At 33.9% G+C, this 17,841-nt stretch overlaps 1 protein-coding gene across 3 annotated transcripts in view; it reads right to left on the reverse strand.

Moving 5' to 3' along the window:
* Positions 1–17,841, reverse strand: part of LOC126750068 (uncharacterized) — a 133,667-nt gene that overhangs the window by 42,033 nt on the left and 73,793 nt on the right. For all 3 annotated transcript variants that reach the window (XM_050459566.1, XM_050459567.1, XM_050459565.1), the window contains exons 2-5: positions 7,060–7,167; positions 5,127–6,590; positions 3,034–3,144; positions 2,809–2,868 (exon numbers count right to left, since the gene is read on the reverse strand). In XM_050459566.1, coding sequence (XP_050315523.1) covers positions 2,809–2,868; positions 3,034–3,144; positions 5,127–6,590; positions 7,060–7,167 — 1,743 coding nt within the window. The remainder of the gene's footprint in view (positions 1–2,808; positions 2,869–3,033; positions 3,145–5,126; positions 6,591–7,059; positions 7,168–17,841) is intronic.

A 17,841-nucleotide genomic window follows, 5' to 3' on the forward strand; every position in this document is an offset into this window, starting at 1 on the left:
TCGAAACAGCGTAAAAAAAAAATCAAAATAAGGTTATCGACATGTACTGGTTTTGAGTTAATTTTGTCCAATAGATTCAATGGTTTATTCATAATTTCGGTACCACCAACCGTTTTCCCAAAATCACTATTTTTTCATTGACATGGTACTTTTACATACATTTTACATTTTTACCAAACTTTGTCCAATAAATTAAATGGTATTAATCAGATTTTTGGAACCATTTTTTTTTCACCAACAGTTTTCTCATAATCAAAAAACTTTCTTAAATATCGAAATTTTTCCATGGCACTCGTTTGCACCTAATTTTTTTTTCCAATTAAGTTAATGGTAAAGTCAGTTTTTGATGCCACTAACTTTTGTCTCAAAATCATAATAAAGCCGTCGTCATGGTATTCATTTTCAGCTAATCTTGTCCAACAGATTCAATGATTTATTCGGATATTCGGTGGTACCGACCGTTTTCCCAAAATCAATATTTTCTTATTGACATGTTACTTATTTTTAGCAAACTTTGTCCAACAAATTCAGTGGTTTATTCAGTTTTTTGGTACCGCCAACCCTGGTCGCAAAATCAAAAAACTTTTTTAAAAATCAAAATAAACCTATCGACATGGTATTCGTTTTGAGCCAATTTTATCTAACAAATTCAATGGTTTAATTAGATTTTTGGTACCACAAGTAATTCTTCCAAAAGCGAACAAACCTTTCTAAAAATCAAAATAAATCCATGGACATGGTACTCATTTTCAGCTAATTTTGTTTAACAAATTCAATGGTTTATTCAGATTTTTGCCACCAATCTTTTTTCCAAAATTAAAATGTTCCTATGGACATGGTACTCGTTTTTAACTAGTTTTTTCCAACTAATTGAATGGTAAAATCAGTTTTTTGATACCATTAACCTTTCCCTCAAATTCAAAACAGTTAAAAATCAAATTAAACCCATCGAGATTGTATTTTCTAACCACCCACCCTTGAATTGAATTGTCGAAACAGTAGGCTGCCAAGGCAGTTGTGCATATAGGTCTCCTAATGGACCCGTCATGCCCCACCGGGGTTTACCAGAGCCCAACGGCCTTAGAGAAACCTCTCTGGTCTGAAGGACTTAAAGTCTCTCGGTACACAGAAAGTGTTAGCCAAGTATTTGAACCTGGCGCGCGGGAGTGCTGGGCACTCCCCGGCTACATGGTCAACGGTTTCATCCTCCTCACAGCACCATCGGCATTCCGGGTTGTCCGCAATACCGATAGTATGGAGATGGCTTCTTAAGTGCCAGTGACCGGTTAAAAGACCTGTCACTAGCCGAATTTAGCGTCTTTTTAGGCGTAGTAGATTTTTGGTGAGACAGGCAGAGGGCCCACCTATGTGCGCTTTGGCCTGTCTCATACCAAGGGACTCAGTCCCAGAACTCAACTATGAGTTCCGGCCCCATCGGCACATTCGCGGATCCCAATCTGGCAAGAGAGTCCGCTTCCTCATTACCTACATGACCTGCGTGGCCAGGTATCCAGACGAGCTGGACCCTGCAGCCAACCTGTACAGTTTTTTCAGGAGTTTTATGCACTCTAGTACAAGCTTGGAGCTTACATTTGCGGCCGTGATAGCCTTAATGGCAGCTCTGCTGTCCGAGCATATTGATACGACTGTATTGCGGTGTCCGCAGCTTAGGATTTTCTGTCCGCATTTTAATACAACGAATACTTCGGCCTGGAAGACAGTGGCGTGCTCCCCCAGCGAGTATGCCCTACTGGTATGTGGGATCCCACCACAAAGCCCTGATCGATCCAGCTCTGTTATTCGTTTTGGAGCCATCTGTGTACCAGATGGTCCTCCTATTTAGCAATGCAGGTCTGTTGGAATGCTGCCACTCCTCTTTGCCTGCAATGTGCGTCACGAATCCCTCGCAGTCCACAGTCACTGGAGCCATGTCACTGCCCATCAGACGAGGTCAACGAGGTCCAGAGGCGGAAGGCTCAGCAGAGTCTCAAGCGCTCTAGTTGGCACCGTCCGCATGGAACCCGTTATGCTAAGACATGCAAGACGTTGGACTCTGTCCACTTGAGCCCGAATTTTCGCTTTCTCCGTACATGGCCACCAAACGATAGCCCCATATGTGAGAACGGGTCTCACAATGCGCGAGTAGATCCAGTGGAGGATCTTAGGAGACAGACAGATCGTGCCAGAAGAGTTAGGGATCTAACTTGATTCCCACCCACCCTTATCTCAGAATTTAAAAATCTCCGTTAATCTCTTCATTTACGTAAATCTTATGCTACGTTAATTTATTAGAGTCATTCCGTACGTAAAACGTAAACTGGGATAAAGTCATAAAGAACTTGCTAAAAGCCTCTGATAATATTTATGCTACGCTAACTTTAAACGTAAAAATTGCATACATCTTTTCTACGTTAACCGTCCACAGACATTCAATTCATTAGTAATAAAAAAGTACCTTCTACGTCAACTCCCTAATAATAAACATAAACACCTCCAATTAAATTTCTATAATTAATCACATTAACAGGTAATTTTTGCGTTATTAATTAGAGAGTTTTAGCGAATTAATGATTACGTTTAAGGGTTTTTTGGAAATTGGGCGTGGCTAGCCTAAAACTTTTGATGTGACAGTTGCAAAGTTTTCAATATAGCGCTATCTTGAAAAGAAATGTTGCTTACTGTTCAAGATGGCGTCGATCTGTTCGCCCACTACGTAAATTCTCGTTAAAAAAAATTATTTATTATTATTAGGCAAAATGTGTGGTTTTTTGGGTTAAAGGTGATAAATGATAAATCAGGATTTCTTACCAAGTTTTTCACATTAACGTTGTAAAACTTTTCCCCATCCAGGCTGCCCCCATTTTGGGTCTAAAATAAGCAAAATGCACAACATAAAACACACAACAAAAGCGACACACGACGTGGACGTAACAAAATGCCAAAACTGACGGAGAAAACGTCAAATCCTTACTAAAGCCATCACTAACTAGCAAAATCAAACAAACGAAAAAAAAAAACAAAAATAAAACTTACAACAGAAATATTCTCTTTTTCCTCCTTCCTGGTTTTTTTCACTTTTTTCTTTTTGATGCATTTCTCGCCGGGGGCGTTGGTTTCTACGATAGTTTCTGAGTATTCTGTACTCTAGGGTAAAGAAAAAACAAAAAAAAAACATAAATAAAAGAACGAAAAAAAGGCGGATGAAGCTCAAAAGGTTTTTTTTTTAAAATTCTGGCCTTCTGTGATCTATCCGCAAACGCACACACACGAATAATTCTATATTTCAATGATCTGTTTCAGAGACTTAATTTTATTTAAAGGAGATTGCAAAAAGTGGGTAAAATTCTGAGCTTCTAATCTTTTCATAAGTAGTCCGGGCAGTCGAAACTAACGTGAGGTTCTGAATCACCTGTAGCTCAGAAATTTCCGTTAAAAGCTTTATGAGCCATTTGAAAAAGTTAAAAGCATTTTCTTGCTTCACAAAATATCTGGTTTGATCCATGTACTAAGAGTGGTTTCTGAGTAATTTAATGTTTAATTTAGTCCAGGCAGTAGGGTTTTTTTTAACAATATACTCTCTGGATCACCTATGCTTCGGAAAATGTAACTAAAATTTTTCAGAACCATTTGGAAAAGTTTTAGACATTTTCTGGATCTGCAATATCACTTTTGATTCATCCATCTACTCTGAGCAGTTTCTGAGTAATGTTTAAAAAATTGTGACTGGGTAGTAAATTCTGATTTATTTACAGACACTTATGATGAAAATTTCCAGTTCAATTTTAATATCGATTTCTGAATTTATTTTGACATTTTCTGAAGAAAATTGGATTTTTTGGGAAAAAGGTTGCAGATATTAAAATTTCTATTTTATTAAACGATTTTTTGGAAAAAACTATCAAAATAATGAGATGTCACTCGACTAATGTATTTTAATTTTTAAGAAATTGGATTTTTTGGGAAAACGCTTGCAGATAAAAAGCTTTTGATTTCATAAATCGATTTTTTGAAAAAAAAGTAGCAAAGAATGATGGGTTAGACGACTAATTTATTTTAATTTGGATTTTTTTGGAAAATGATTGAAGGTATCAAAATTTTGATTTCAACAACGGATTTTGTGGAAAAAAGTAGCAAGAAATGAGGGGATTTTGAAGAAAGTTGGGATTTTTGGGAAAACGGCTACAGATAACAACATTTTGATTTCATTATTCGATTTTTTGGAAAAAATTGCAAGAATTGAGAGATCATTCGACTAATTTATTTTGGCTTTTAAGAAAATTTGATTTTTTGGAAACCGGTTAAAGATATTAAAATTTTGATTTCACCAATCGAATTTTCGGAAAAAACTAACAAGAAATGAGGAGGAGTCACCTATTTTGATTTTTAAGAAAGTTGTTTTTTTTGGCAAAATGATTGACAATATCAACATTTTGACTTCCCCAATGACTTTTTTGGAAAAAAATAGCAAGAAATGAATTGTCACTCGGCTAGTTTACTTTCACCTATAAGATTTTTTTTTTTGTGAAAACGATTAAATATATCAAGCTTTTGATTATGCTATCGATTTTTTAGGAAAAAGCAGTCAATTAACACTTGATTTTTGAGAAAATTGCATTTTTTAGGAAAATGGCTACAGATATAAATTATGTGATTTCCCATAATTTATATCTAAGCAAATTTATTAATGATTTTCTTTTTAGTTAATTCATCACAAATGAGTAAATAAGGTCTGATCATTATAAAGTTATTTCTGAGTAAATGCCCGTTAAAAGCCATAATATCAGTTCTGCTTTTCCAAAACTTCGGTCCTGCTCTTCTGATCCAACCAGAAATCACTTTGTGTTTCTCTATATCAATGATCTATATTTCACTGAGCTACCATTGGATATAAAGGTTGTGAATTAAAAAACTCGAAGGCTCAGAAAGGCATCTGATACGAGTAAGTTATGAGTGAATATTAAAAGCGAAAAAAACTATAAAAAAAAAGCTACACAGCGCATGCAATACTATTCAGAAAAACGCACGAAATACGTTACCGATTTGGCAGTATTTATTTAGACCATTTCTGTCATAAAAATATTTATTTATGTATTTATTGAAAATATTAAAAAAAAAGATCCACTCACTTCATCAGCAATTTTCCCTCCGTCGGTCGAGCTCTCGAACCTCGTCTTGATCTGATCGATCATGTTCGCCCCGCTTTTCGTCTCCGCCTCCTTTTTACCGCCCTCCTTGTGCACCACCCCCACCACTTCGACCGCCGCTTTAGTCAAAAATTGACTTTTTAAATTCTTCACGATCTCCGCCGGAACGGTTTCCGTATCTTTTTCCCTGTTGATTCCCGAGTCACTTTTGGAACTCTTGGACAACCCCTCCGTGTATTTCTCATAATAGTTCGACGTTGTCTCCGACTTATGATGGTAAATCAGTTCTTTATAGCATTCTGTGGTTAGTTTCTCTTTGCTAGAGGATTCTGTGATGGTTTTATGCCCATTGGTTATAACAGGATCATCTTCTAATGCTGCAAAAGTTTGAGTTTCCATTAGACATGATTCCTCCACTATAGGTTCTTCTTCTATATTAATATGATCAACTTGATCATCAACTTTAGGTGACTCCTTTCGGACTATAAAGCTTTCAGAGACAGCTCTCTCGTGCTGTATAAACTCTTCTAAGCTTCCCTCGTCCGTATCATCTTTACGAAGTATCTCCTCACCCAAAACCTCCTCAATATTTTGATAAACATCCTCATTGGTACTATCACAATTATCCTCCTCAACAATTTCGACATCCCTATTGACAATCACCACGTTCTCATACTGATTGGGAGGCGTGGTGTTCTTGAAGAATTGCACGTTTTCATAAAAGTTCTCCGAAGAAGTGTTCTTCTCTTCCTCCAAGGGTTCCGAGACCTCCGGGCTGGTCTCAGTCGCTTCCTCCTTGGGAGGACTCACGTTGGAGGTGGTACTCTCGGAAATGGTGTTCTCCCTTTGGAACCCTTTGAGGAAATCGATGTTTTCCTCACTGGGAGTGAGCATGGGCGAAGTGACCGTTTGAGTAAACAAGAGCGTCGAGGTCTCGTCGCAGCTCAGAAGCATGCGGTCTTTCGCGGAACATTTCTGATCCTTGTCAGGCGATTTCTCTTCCGAGCAGTCGGTGAAAAGGGTGGTGGGGAGGTTTAGGGTGGGAGTCAACTTCTTCGTCGTAGTAATTTCAACAGTTTCATAAATGTTTGACGTTTCCTGTACTGACATGTTAATATACTCCTCAACGGTTGTCATCGCACTTAAATCTACGTCTTCCTTACTATTATCTATCATTCGCGTGTAATTTTGGTCCGAGTAATCAGTCTTTTCTGGAATACATTCGTAAATTTCTTCTTCTTCTTCTTCTACTTCATCGTGGTGTCCGTTTTGGTTCGTACCGTTTAATGGTTTTGGCACATCGTAGTGGTTTTCTGCTCGTATTTCGTTAAGGATAAAGTTGTCGGTGTCGACGATGTGTTTCTTCGGTGAGGTTTTTGTTGGTGACGTTATATTTTGGTAGATGGCATCTGGTTCGGGTGGTTCCGCTTCTTTCTGAAGGTCGTCCTGTAATCGAGGTTAGTGAGCACACAAAACGTCGAAGCGATGGTTAGAAATGAACGTTGAAGCTTCGAGGTTGTTTTGAGGTCGGAAAGTGATTTTGGAAAGAAGACTTGAAAAACTAGAAAATTTGGAAAAAAATAGCAAGAAATGAGAGGTCACTCAATTCATTTATGCTGAGTTTTAAGAAAGTTGGATTTTTGGAAAATCTGTTGCAGATATTAAAATTTTGATGACATCAATCGATTTTTTGGAAAAAAGTAGTAAGAAATGAGAGGTCACTTGATTCATTTATTTTGAGTTTTTTGATAGTTGGATTTTTTGGGAAACCAGCGAAAAAATGAGGGGTAACTCGACAAACTTATTTTGACTTTCAGAAAGTAAGTTTTTCCGAGTAAACAATTGAACTTCTTAACAATTTACCTTGAAGCTTCAAAGAAAACAAAAAAAAAAAGCAAAAAAAAATACCACACACTTGGCTCATGCAGTTTTTTAGTCTGAGGTTAAACTCTTCGAGTAGTGATTCCTCGAGGTCCTTCTCCTCCTCACTTACTATTCTTGATTTTTTCACTGTGTCGGTCATCTGAAACAAATGAAACAATACAAATTAACGACAATATTACAAGCGACAAAAACATTGTATATACCTTACAAAATTGACAGAAACAAACGCAATAGTGAGCCGACATTTTGCCACATACTGTTTGAATAATTGGTCATTGATATATTGTTTAATGCAATGAATGGAATCAAACAACAATTCAAAAATTCCGGGAAGTTCAGTAAACGATAAAGCATTGGTCTCTTTCGATTATCAATGTTTGATGAGTCAAACCGAGACGATTGTGACCGTATTTAACTCATTCCTAGTTGACGATAAAAAGTTTACGAGATAAAATTTCTTGGAAGTTGCACCACATAAGTGTTAAAAACAGTATTATGTATATGGTATTTTTAATGGGCATTTAATTGGTTTTAAAGCTTTCCTGTATAGATTATACTATTTTCGGGTTGATATACATACGACACAATTTCCGAAAATAAGACTAAAAATGGTAATTTTCTTATAATAATTTAATTGAGTCGAAGGTAAGACTGAACGTTGCACCTCCTTCAATTTTCTGGAAGTGTATAAGAAATTTTCAATTATTTAGTGCAGTAGTTTTTGATGCATTCTAAGACACTTTAAGCAGTTGAAGTAGTATTTGGACATTTTAACAACTGTCTACACAAATTTTATTAATGGAATTTATATTTATTTTTTGTAAAGGCTCTGAAAAACAATGATTTTGCAAAAGAAGAAGGGTAGTTTTAATAAAAAATCGTTTTTCTACTTATAGCCAATAAAAAATTTTGATTAACTTTTGTATCTATACTTTTCTTATGTAACCTCAAAGTTTTCGAGTTTAGGTTTGAGATTTTATACTGATTTGCTATAATTAAATATTCAACGTTTTGTTGAAGGTAAGTATATTATTTGTTTATTAAATGCATTTTGTAAACGTGTTTAAATAATAAAAATACACCATAATTAAACGTTCAACTATTTATGAAATTATAATTGTATATTATTAACATGTAATAAACTTCTTGTTAAACGGGAATTCCAATAACTCTGATTTAAATAAATCTTCCTTTAATAGTAAAGTTTTCATTTCTCTTAAAAATTAAATAAAAAGTATTGACTTAATTTTAACTAAAGCGGACAAGGGCAACTGTTTAGTAATTCTTAAAAGGAAAAACTATATAAATATGGTGTTGGATTTTCTGGATTCGGGTGAGTTTGTTAAAATTAATAAAGATCCTACAAACTCTTTTTTCACTAAGGTTAAGCAAATGCTTATGCAAATGTTTATTATTGTTGTTAGTTTTACAGTGTATGTGTAGGTCCTAAGGTAATTTTATTTTATTTTGCAAATAATTGTACAGGGTGGTGCGATTTCGACTGTTTTAACAGAGAACTCGTATTTTCCGAACAGATAGAAAAAAATTGACTTATATGTCATCAGCTCAAATTATGTAAACAAAAATTTTAAGTTATCAAAATTTTACTATGTCAAACTGTTTGGCCGCTATACTAGGGGGCGTTTCTTGAATTTGGTCGATTTCGGTAATTAGCCATAACTTTTTTGCTATTAAAGATAATTGACTCTTGAAAACACTTTCTTAAAGTACTTTTTAATGATAAATATTTTAATGTTATATCTTTTCATACAGGGTGTTTCATAAAGTTGATATTCCAAAAAAAATAATTTTTTCTTATGGAACACATTATTTTTTTATAAATTCTTAAAGCCCTTGAAATCCTCTTTTCAAAAATATATAACACCATATATCTCATTTTAGCTGTTTCCGATATTACATTGTTATTTTTCCATTTTCCAAGTCTTTTAATTTTTATAGAAGTAGGCTTTGGTAAAAAACAGCACATGTCATATGTGACAGCCAGATAGAAAACTGTTTATTTCTCCTGTCAGTAACATATTTGAATTTGCTGTATTTAGAGCTATATAGTGCTCAAATATTTAGGGAATTTAAAAAAAAATGTAAGAAAATTACGAAAAAGTTTACATGTTAAAGTGTTATTTTCTGTCTAATGAAAATTCTGAAGCAGCCAGTGAATTATATTTAAATATCTTTCCTGAACGTTGTCAACCAGATAAAAGAATATTTCCAGTGTTAAAATTAAATCTTGTGAAGCACGGAAGTTTTAAAAAGCCAAGGCCCAAAACTTATGCTGTTGATGTTGAAGCTGAAATTCAGGAACTTATATAATAGGTGAGGTTTTGGATTATCCTAACAAGTTTCATCGAACAGTAGCAGAGGAAATAGGTGTTGAGAAAACCAGAGTTTTAAAAACGCTTAAAAAGGACAAATTTAAACCCTACAGGGTTAGGAAAGTTCATCACCTTCAGGATGGCGACTTTCAGAGAAGAATTGCATTTTGTGATTGGTATGTCAATAAGTGCAGATTGGACGAGAACTTCCATAATAACATTATTTGGACAGATGAAAGCCGAATAGACACTTCAGGAATATATAATAGGTATAATTCCTATTACTGGACTACAGAAAACCCACATGTTGTAGTACGCGCCAACAGACAGGGACGGCTGGGCTTCAATATTTGGGTTGGAATTTTTCGAGGTAGATTTTTGGGTCCTCATTTTTTAAGTGAAATTTTGACTGCCCAAGATTATGTAAATATTTTACAAACATATGTTGCACCATTTTTGGAAAATTTACCATTAGCGAGAGTTCGAAACACGTATTATCAGCAAGACGGTTGTCCTTCGCACAACGCACGAATTACGACTGATTTTTTAAATCAGGAATTTCGGGATCATTGGATTGGTACTAGGGGACCTATATTGTGGCCTGCTAGGTCTTGCGACCTAACGGCGTTAGACCATTTTTTTTTATGGGGGAGATTGAAGGATTTAGTTTTTAAAGGAAGAACTATCAAAACACGGGAAGAGTTGCAAGTAGCGACTAGGCAAGCTTTTCGTGCTTTTAGACCTCTTGAGCTTATAAACTTGTAGCTGTTCAGTTTGAACACCTACTTAAAAAAAAAATGGTTCTAGTTTGTAATATTAATTTATAATTATTATTATTAAACTCTGTAAATATGCCTAGAAATTATTGTTAATTGCTTTATTTTTTTATAATATGTCGAAAAATATTAAGTTTATAATCTAAGTGAAGTAAATTTTTCCATAGCCTACTTCTATAAAAATTAAAAGACTTGGAAAATGGAAAAATACAATGTAATATCGGAAATATCGGAAACAGCTAAAATGAGATGTATGGTGTTATATATTTTTGAAAAGAGGATTTCAAGGGCTTTAAGAATTTATAAAAAAATAATGTGTTCCATAAAAAAAAATTTTTTTGGAATATCAACTTTATAAAACACCCTGTATAAAAATATAAAAATAAAAAATATTTCTATAAAAAAAAATCTTAAATAATGTTTTTTTTTTGAAAAATGTACAAGAAATTAAACAAAGTGCTCATTTAAATTGATTAGACACCTGTTCCAGAGTTTTTTGAAAAACTTTTCTTCCCAAATAAATATTGCTCATAACTTTAAAACAAAACCAGTTAGACTTTTTAAAGTTTGTACAATTATTGCTGATTAAAATTGATTTTCCACCTAATTCAGGTTTTTTTGAAAAATGTACAGGAACTTGGGAAAAAAATATTTTTTTGAAAAACTTTTATTTTCCAAATAATTAATATTGTCAATATGCCCGTTGCTTAAAAACAAAAGAAAGGTAACTTTTAAAAATTATTATACATACAGTATTATGCAAAAAGATAGCAACATTGAACTTTCTTGTTATATATCTTTTAGTATCTATTTTATAAGTAAGGTTTATATATTATTTACAAGAATAGTTAGAGCCTGTTTATATTTTCATATGTCTTGTATCATAATAAATAAAACACCAAATTGTTTTATGCAAATTTATTATTCAAAAATATAACAACAAAAAATAGTTTTGATTCTAAAAAAAATATAACCCAACTAAATTAAAATCAATTCAATATTTCGTGTAGTACCCCTTCTCCTTTATAACATCTGCACATCGTCTTGGCATGGACTCAATTAATTTCATAATATAGTCATTGTTCACTTCTTTCCAAGCCTTTTCCACTATTTCAAAGAGACTATTTGTATTAGAGCATGTTAGGTGCCTGATTTTGGTGTCAATGTAATGCCATAAATTTTCTATAGGGTTTAGGTCTGGCGATTGAGATGGCCAGACCATTACATTTATTTTTTCATCGGATAGCCACCTCTTAACAAATTGAGAAGCTTGTTTTGGATCGTTTTCATGCTGAAATATGGCTGTTACTGGCATGACTTCATCCATATATGGCACTAAATGTATTTGCAGAATGTCTTTGTGCATGAAACGATCCATTTTGCCCACTATTCTTACTATGGGTTCCATGCCACGAGCCGAGAAACATCCCCATACAAGAATATTTCCCCCTCCCTGTTTAACTGTGGGGCAAATGTACTTTTTGTTTAATTTTTGTTCACTGGGGCGTCTGACGTACATCACTCCATCAGTCCTGAATAAATTATATTTAGATTCATTACTAAATACGACTTTCTTCCAATCAGATACAGACCAGTGGACATGAGATTGGGCAAAGTGAAAACGAGCCTTGACGTTCTTCTTTGAGAGTAACGGTTTTTTGGCGGGGCGACGAGCAGGTAAGTTGACATCAAGTAATCTTCTCCTTACGGTACTGGAACTGAGGTTTACTCCTCCACCCTCTTTTAATTTTACCAAAATTTGGGAAGTAGACAAAAAAGGATTTTCTTTGGAAACTCGTAGCAGCTGCCTATCCATCCTCAAGTTTGTTTTTCTGGGTCTACCAGGAATGGGCGCCGTTGCAGCTGTTCCAGTAAGGCGAAATTTTTTGCAAACTCTGGATACGATTGAAGCTTCTTGCAATGTCATTCTGCCTAACACCATTTTCGTAATGCTCCACAATAATTTTTCTTACATTACCAGAGACGGTTTTTGAGCGACCCATTTTAAGTTAATTCTGAGATTCAAAAATAACAACTTTACAGCAGGTTAATCGATATTTAACTGTAAAATAAATGCGAAACAAGAATGTTGCTATATTTATGCATATTGTCTAAATAAACAAACATGAAGTTCCTTACTCTGCATTGCCATTCTTATGATATCTCGGTATATTTATAAATAATACAGAGGCGTGTACTTAAAAGTAAAGAAATAATATGAAATAAATAAAGGAGCAAATAATATTTTTGAAAACATCGCTTGTTGCTATATTTATGCACAATACTGTATATGCTACGTTGTAGCATAGGATATACTTTTCATATATGTCTATATCTTATAGTGTAATAATAGAAGAATATCATACACAGAGAAATCTAGAACATAGTAGAAAATGCATTACTAATTTCGTGTTTGAAAGGCGTATGAAACACATTAATTATACCAAATAAGATATACAAATTGAAATTTAAGAATACAAATTAGCTTAAAACTAAACAAGAATTAAAAAATAAAATATTTTTAATAAATGCATTGTTGTCTTTTTTTTATTTTTTTTTAAATTTAAAGTTTTTTAGTAGACTTCCTGGATAACCAATAAAATATACCACAATTAAAGCTTAAATTTAAATATACCTTTATTATAAATGCCATATGAACAATTATTTAAGGATTAAAACAAAAGTTGGAAACTTGTCTGCTATAACTGAAAATTCAACGTTTTGTTGATGGTAAGTATAGTTGCGTAGACGCTTAATCCATTTTGCAAACGTCTTTAAATAGTATACAATATACCAGACTTAAACGTTTAAACTTAATTAACATGTAATAAACCTTGTTGTTAAAAGTGAAGTTAAATTCATTAATATATATCACGCGGACATTTTATCCGATATTTATAGTTAAAGGTCACCCAAAAATGTTTACCTGGTGTAAACCAAAAATGCAACTACCCTATGTTGCTTGGGTATGTTCTAAACGCCTTACTTTCCGATCTACAGAGGGTAAAAATTATTTTTTTTTAAATAACTTCAAAATGTAGATATTTGTGTTTTTTTTTTAAATTTGCAGATGTGTTTGTTTCATCAGGAAGCATTTTTCGAAGTACAAGAGAAAACAATATTTTTACTAGGGACCTTACCGTAAATATTTTTTAATAAAAGAAAAGTAAACCACTACATTTTTATAAAATAAATTTTATTTTTTAAATCCTTGTTTAGTTTTGATTTTTTTCAAGTTTAGTTTCATACAAGTTAATATATTTCCTCCAATTTTCTAGATTTCCCTGTGTATGATGTTCTATTATTACACTATAAAATATATACGTGTATTAGTATATCGTACGCTACACAGTGGCACATACCTGATAATTATTGACTTCGTCTTGTTTAGTACTTAAGGAACCATAGGCAAATATGTTGTGTACCGGTTTTTTGAATAGTGTTGTTGCTTTGACAATGTCTTAAGTCCTGATGATGACCTACGGCCGAAAGCGCTAGGCAGCAATTTTCAATTTATTATACGTACAAGTAGTGTGTTTTATCTATTAAGAAAGTATCACTTCTGGTTAAACAGGAAATGACGGATAACTAAATAGGTCAAAAGATGCTTTTGTAACAATTCCACCAGTGTACCAAATTCCATTTGTTTAGATTGAAGAGTAAAATAGTTATTAAGTGTTCCCTTTTTCCTGTGTCATTCGGTAGATGGTACCAAAAATAGGATTCCAGCATAAGATTCTCCAGATCAAAGTAGCTGAAAACGGGTACCACATTGATAGGAAAATTCTGTATTTTGACAAAGTTTGAATATTTAATTATAAAAAATTTGCTCAAAAATCTTTAACAGTTTTCGTTTTTTTTTGAACGTCCATTAAAGAACTCAAAGCAATTCCTAGAACAACTTTATCAAAAAAGATAATTAATATTCTATTATGGCCCTTTGACCCCCCCTTTTGCTTCGCTACTATAGAGTTACAAATTAAATGAATTAGAGAACGAACCCTTGACGACAAAGTGCTCATTAATATGCACTCAATAGACGTAAAGTAGAGGCGATAAAAGGGCGCACCCTGGCCGGCGCAACGTGAACGCTTGTGATGGGAAATGCGTTTTCTCGGGATTTTCACACAAATTCGGGAAGAGCGTTTTCCCCGCTTTTTCCACCTGATGTTCTGGCTAGACGTCAGACATCATCGCATGTCTTTAGGTGTGTCTCGTGTAGACCCTGAGAAGGGAAGGAGATGGCACACCTTAATTGGTCGATTATGTCCATAATTGGGTAGACGCATTTAGAAGATTAAATGTTTCTTACTTTTGGAACCTATTTTAATATCCTACTCTTTTTACTAAAAGTCAATAATTGGAATCATAATTCATTATTCGACGCAATAATACGTAAAAGTAAAACTGGTATACGCAAGCGAGGGCGAGTCTATAAACAAAGCATCAAGTATATTAATCGAACGCAACGCACCAGAAAGAAGTGAAAACAGGTTTCTTCTCTCTTTCCGAGTTCACTTCATTATTTTTGTATTTTTTATGCCTCTTACGTGGTGGACGACACCCTTGATTCCTCTTCTGTCTCGCTCCCATTTACCTTAGCAACAATTTACTGTCTCTCTTTTGCTATTATTTACGACGATGGTCTCTTAATGCTTTGTTGTTTCCTCGGGTTATTATGCGAGCGTCTCGTTGTTTCTCGGTTTTAACGTAGTAGGTTTTAAGGCCCCTCTAGACGCTCAATTATATTGCACAATATTGGGGTTTGCCCAATATTATTGTGCGTCTGAAGAGTTGAAGCGTCTCAAGTATTGAAAAAAGATTAAACGTGTTTGAAATTAATTGCGCGATGTTGCGTCATTTGTGCGTCTAGGGAGATTGTACAATTATTTATTTTGGTCAGTTCATTTGAGTTAACGGCACCATGGCGAAGCGTAATGAAAACCGTGAATTTATCATTAAGTTTTCACAACTATATCGTGAATATCCAGCTTTCTGGAAAATTAAAAGTACAGAATACAGTGACAGAAACCTAAAAAATAATGCTTATAAAGTATTAGTTGAAAAATATAAAGAAGTTGACCCAGAAGCGGACAAAGAAATTGTAAAAAAGAAGATAAACAGTTTAAGAACTAATTACAAAAAAGAGCTTAAAAAGGTAAAAGCATCCTACAGATCTGGAACTAGCACTGATGATATTTATGTACCTTCTTTATGGTACTTCAAGGAATTAAATTTTTTACAATACCAAGAAATCCCTGTGGAGGGACGTTCTACAATAACATCCCAAAATGAGAAAGAAGGAAATTTGGACATGGATGAGCAAAATACATCAGAGGCAGAGGTAAGTGAAAGACAAAGTCAAATTAAAAAAATATATAGTAAAAAAAGCAATTATAAACAAAGCTAAAGAAATTCAAAGACATGGTATAAAATGGTTAAAAACAATATTAAAATAAATTAAACTAAACTATTGTGTTATTTAATACTTATTTCAATTGTTAAAACAGAAGATTCCTAATAGAAGAAGATTAATAATATTTTTTTGCGTTGAAAATGTTTTTTTGTGCGCTTAGGTGTTGATATATAGATGAAAATTTCCTCTTTTGAAAATGCGTGCAAACTTGACAACAGGGAATCGATGAACATGTTTGTAAACAAAACACTCCTCTTGCCCCTGTGCACAAGGTGAACTCAAACAAAGTTGTTGTTTACTAATTCTAGCCTTTCAATCTTATATAATTTTGTTCCATATCCTAAGACTAACTTAATACCAAAATTCATATTTTAATTTAAATAGATCGGTACGATCCACGGTGTATAAATCCGTTTATTTTTAAATGCTTAAAAAGTGGTAATTTATATTTGAACCAACCGGATTAACCTTGATTTCGTTGAAAAAAACACATTTTTTCAAAACGTCAAAACTTTGCCGAATTTTCCTGGCCGCAATACACAATTTCCCCAATTGATATGCACATATTCGGAAAATCCAGAGTTTTTCTAATTAGACGGTACCTCTAATCGACAGCTTCCGGATAAATTTTATTAAAAATTTAAGAAATCTGTGACACCCTTCCAACAAAAAAAAAACATGCCAAGGTATCTGCTGTTGGCGGCCATATTGGATTATTTCACCCTTGTGATGACAAGGCAAATTTACTTGTTTGAGAAAAACGCATTTTTTCAGTACTTGTACGAGGGTGGTCCCAGAAGTACCCGGCCTGACCTAGAGTTGTCGGTAGTAGTTTGAAAAATATCAGTGTATTAGAAAGTATACAATCTATAAAGCACATGTTTGAAGTTTGAAGACGCCACGTTGATTAGTATTTGTTTTGCAGCCATCAATAGTGAACGTTTTCAGTGAATTTGTAAAAATGGAGAAAATTGGTCATCGTTATGTGATATATCAATATAAAAGCTGAACTGGATTTTATTCTGGGTGAGTCTGCTCCTTCGTTAACAACAGTAAAATATTGGGTAGCAGAGTTTAAACGAGGCCGTACGAGCTGCCAAGACGAGCATCGCAGTGGTCGACCAAATGAGCAGACGACTCCAGAAATTTAAAAAAAAATTCACAAAGTGGCACTGGATGATCGTCGACTGAAAGTGCGCGAGCTAGCGGACATAGTAGGCATTTCAAAAAGTGCGGTACATCGCATATTAACTGAAAATTTTGACATGAGAAAGCTGTGTGCGCAGGATGGGTGCTGCGTTTGCTCACACTCGAGCAAAAACAGTGTCGTGAAGATGTTTCATAATTGATTGTTTGTTTAGCGAAATTTAATAGCAACAAAGCAGAATTTTTGCGTCGTTTCATAGCCATGGATGAAACATGGGTCCATCTTCACACCTGAGACAAAAGAACAATCAAAACAATGGACTCAAAAGGGAGAACCGGCTCCAAAGAAGGCGAAAACCGTTTCATCTGCAGCCAAGGTCATGGCGTCGCTTTTTTTGGGATGCGCGAGGGATAATTTTCATTGACTATCTTGAAAAAGGTAAAACTATCAACGGCGAGTATTATGCGAACTTATTGCAACGTTTGAGCGAAGAAATCAATCAGCTAAAACAGCCGCATTTGGTTAAAGAGAAAGTGTTGTTTCATCAAGACAATGCACCAGCTCACAAATCCGTTATTGCAATGGCCAAAATTAACGAATTAAAGTTTGAATTGCTACCTCATGCACCTTATTCGTCAGATTTAGCCCCCTCAGATTATTTTCTGTTTCCAAACATAAAAAACTGGCTCAGTGGTCAAAGATTTTTCAACGATGAAAAAGTGATATCTGCAGTTAATGGCTATTTCGAGGCGCAAGACAGTGCTTATTATAAAAAGGGTATCGAACTTATAAAACATCGGTGTTAAAAGTGTATAGAGCTGAAAGGAGATTATGTTGAAAAATAAATAAATCCATAATAATCAATGAAATCTAAAATGTTTTTTGCATTTTTTTTGCACAGATATTTAGCACAGGGATAGACAAATTTAGTTTCTAGAGTATTTTGATAAAAATATGTCTTTATAAGCATAAAAAACATAATCTGTTTTTGTTTGTATATATATGCACACCCGATCTCTACGTTATATTTTTTATACTTATTATTCGATTTATATACATGTTTGGCATAAGAATAATAAAATCATTTTTTTTATATCTTATTAGTGTTTATTTTATTTTGACGTTAGTAGATACAAGATGT

The sequence above is a fragment of the Anthonomus grandis genome, chromosome 2 (genome assembly GCF_022605725.1).
Source record: "Anthonomus grandis grandis chromosome 2, icAntGran1.3, whole genome shotgun sequence".
Taxonomy (NCBI): Eukaryota; Metazoa; Arthropoda; class Insecta; order Coleoptera; family Curculionidae; genus Anthonomus; species Anthonomus grandis.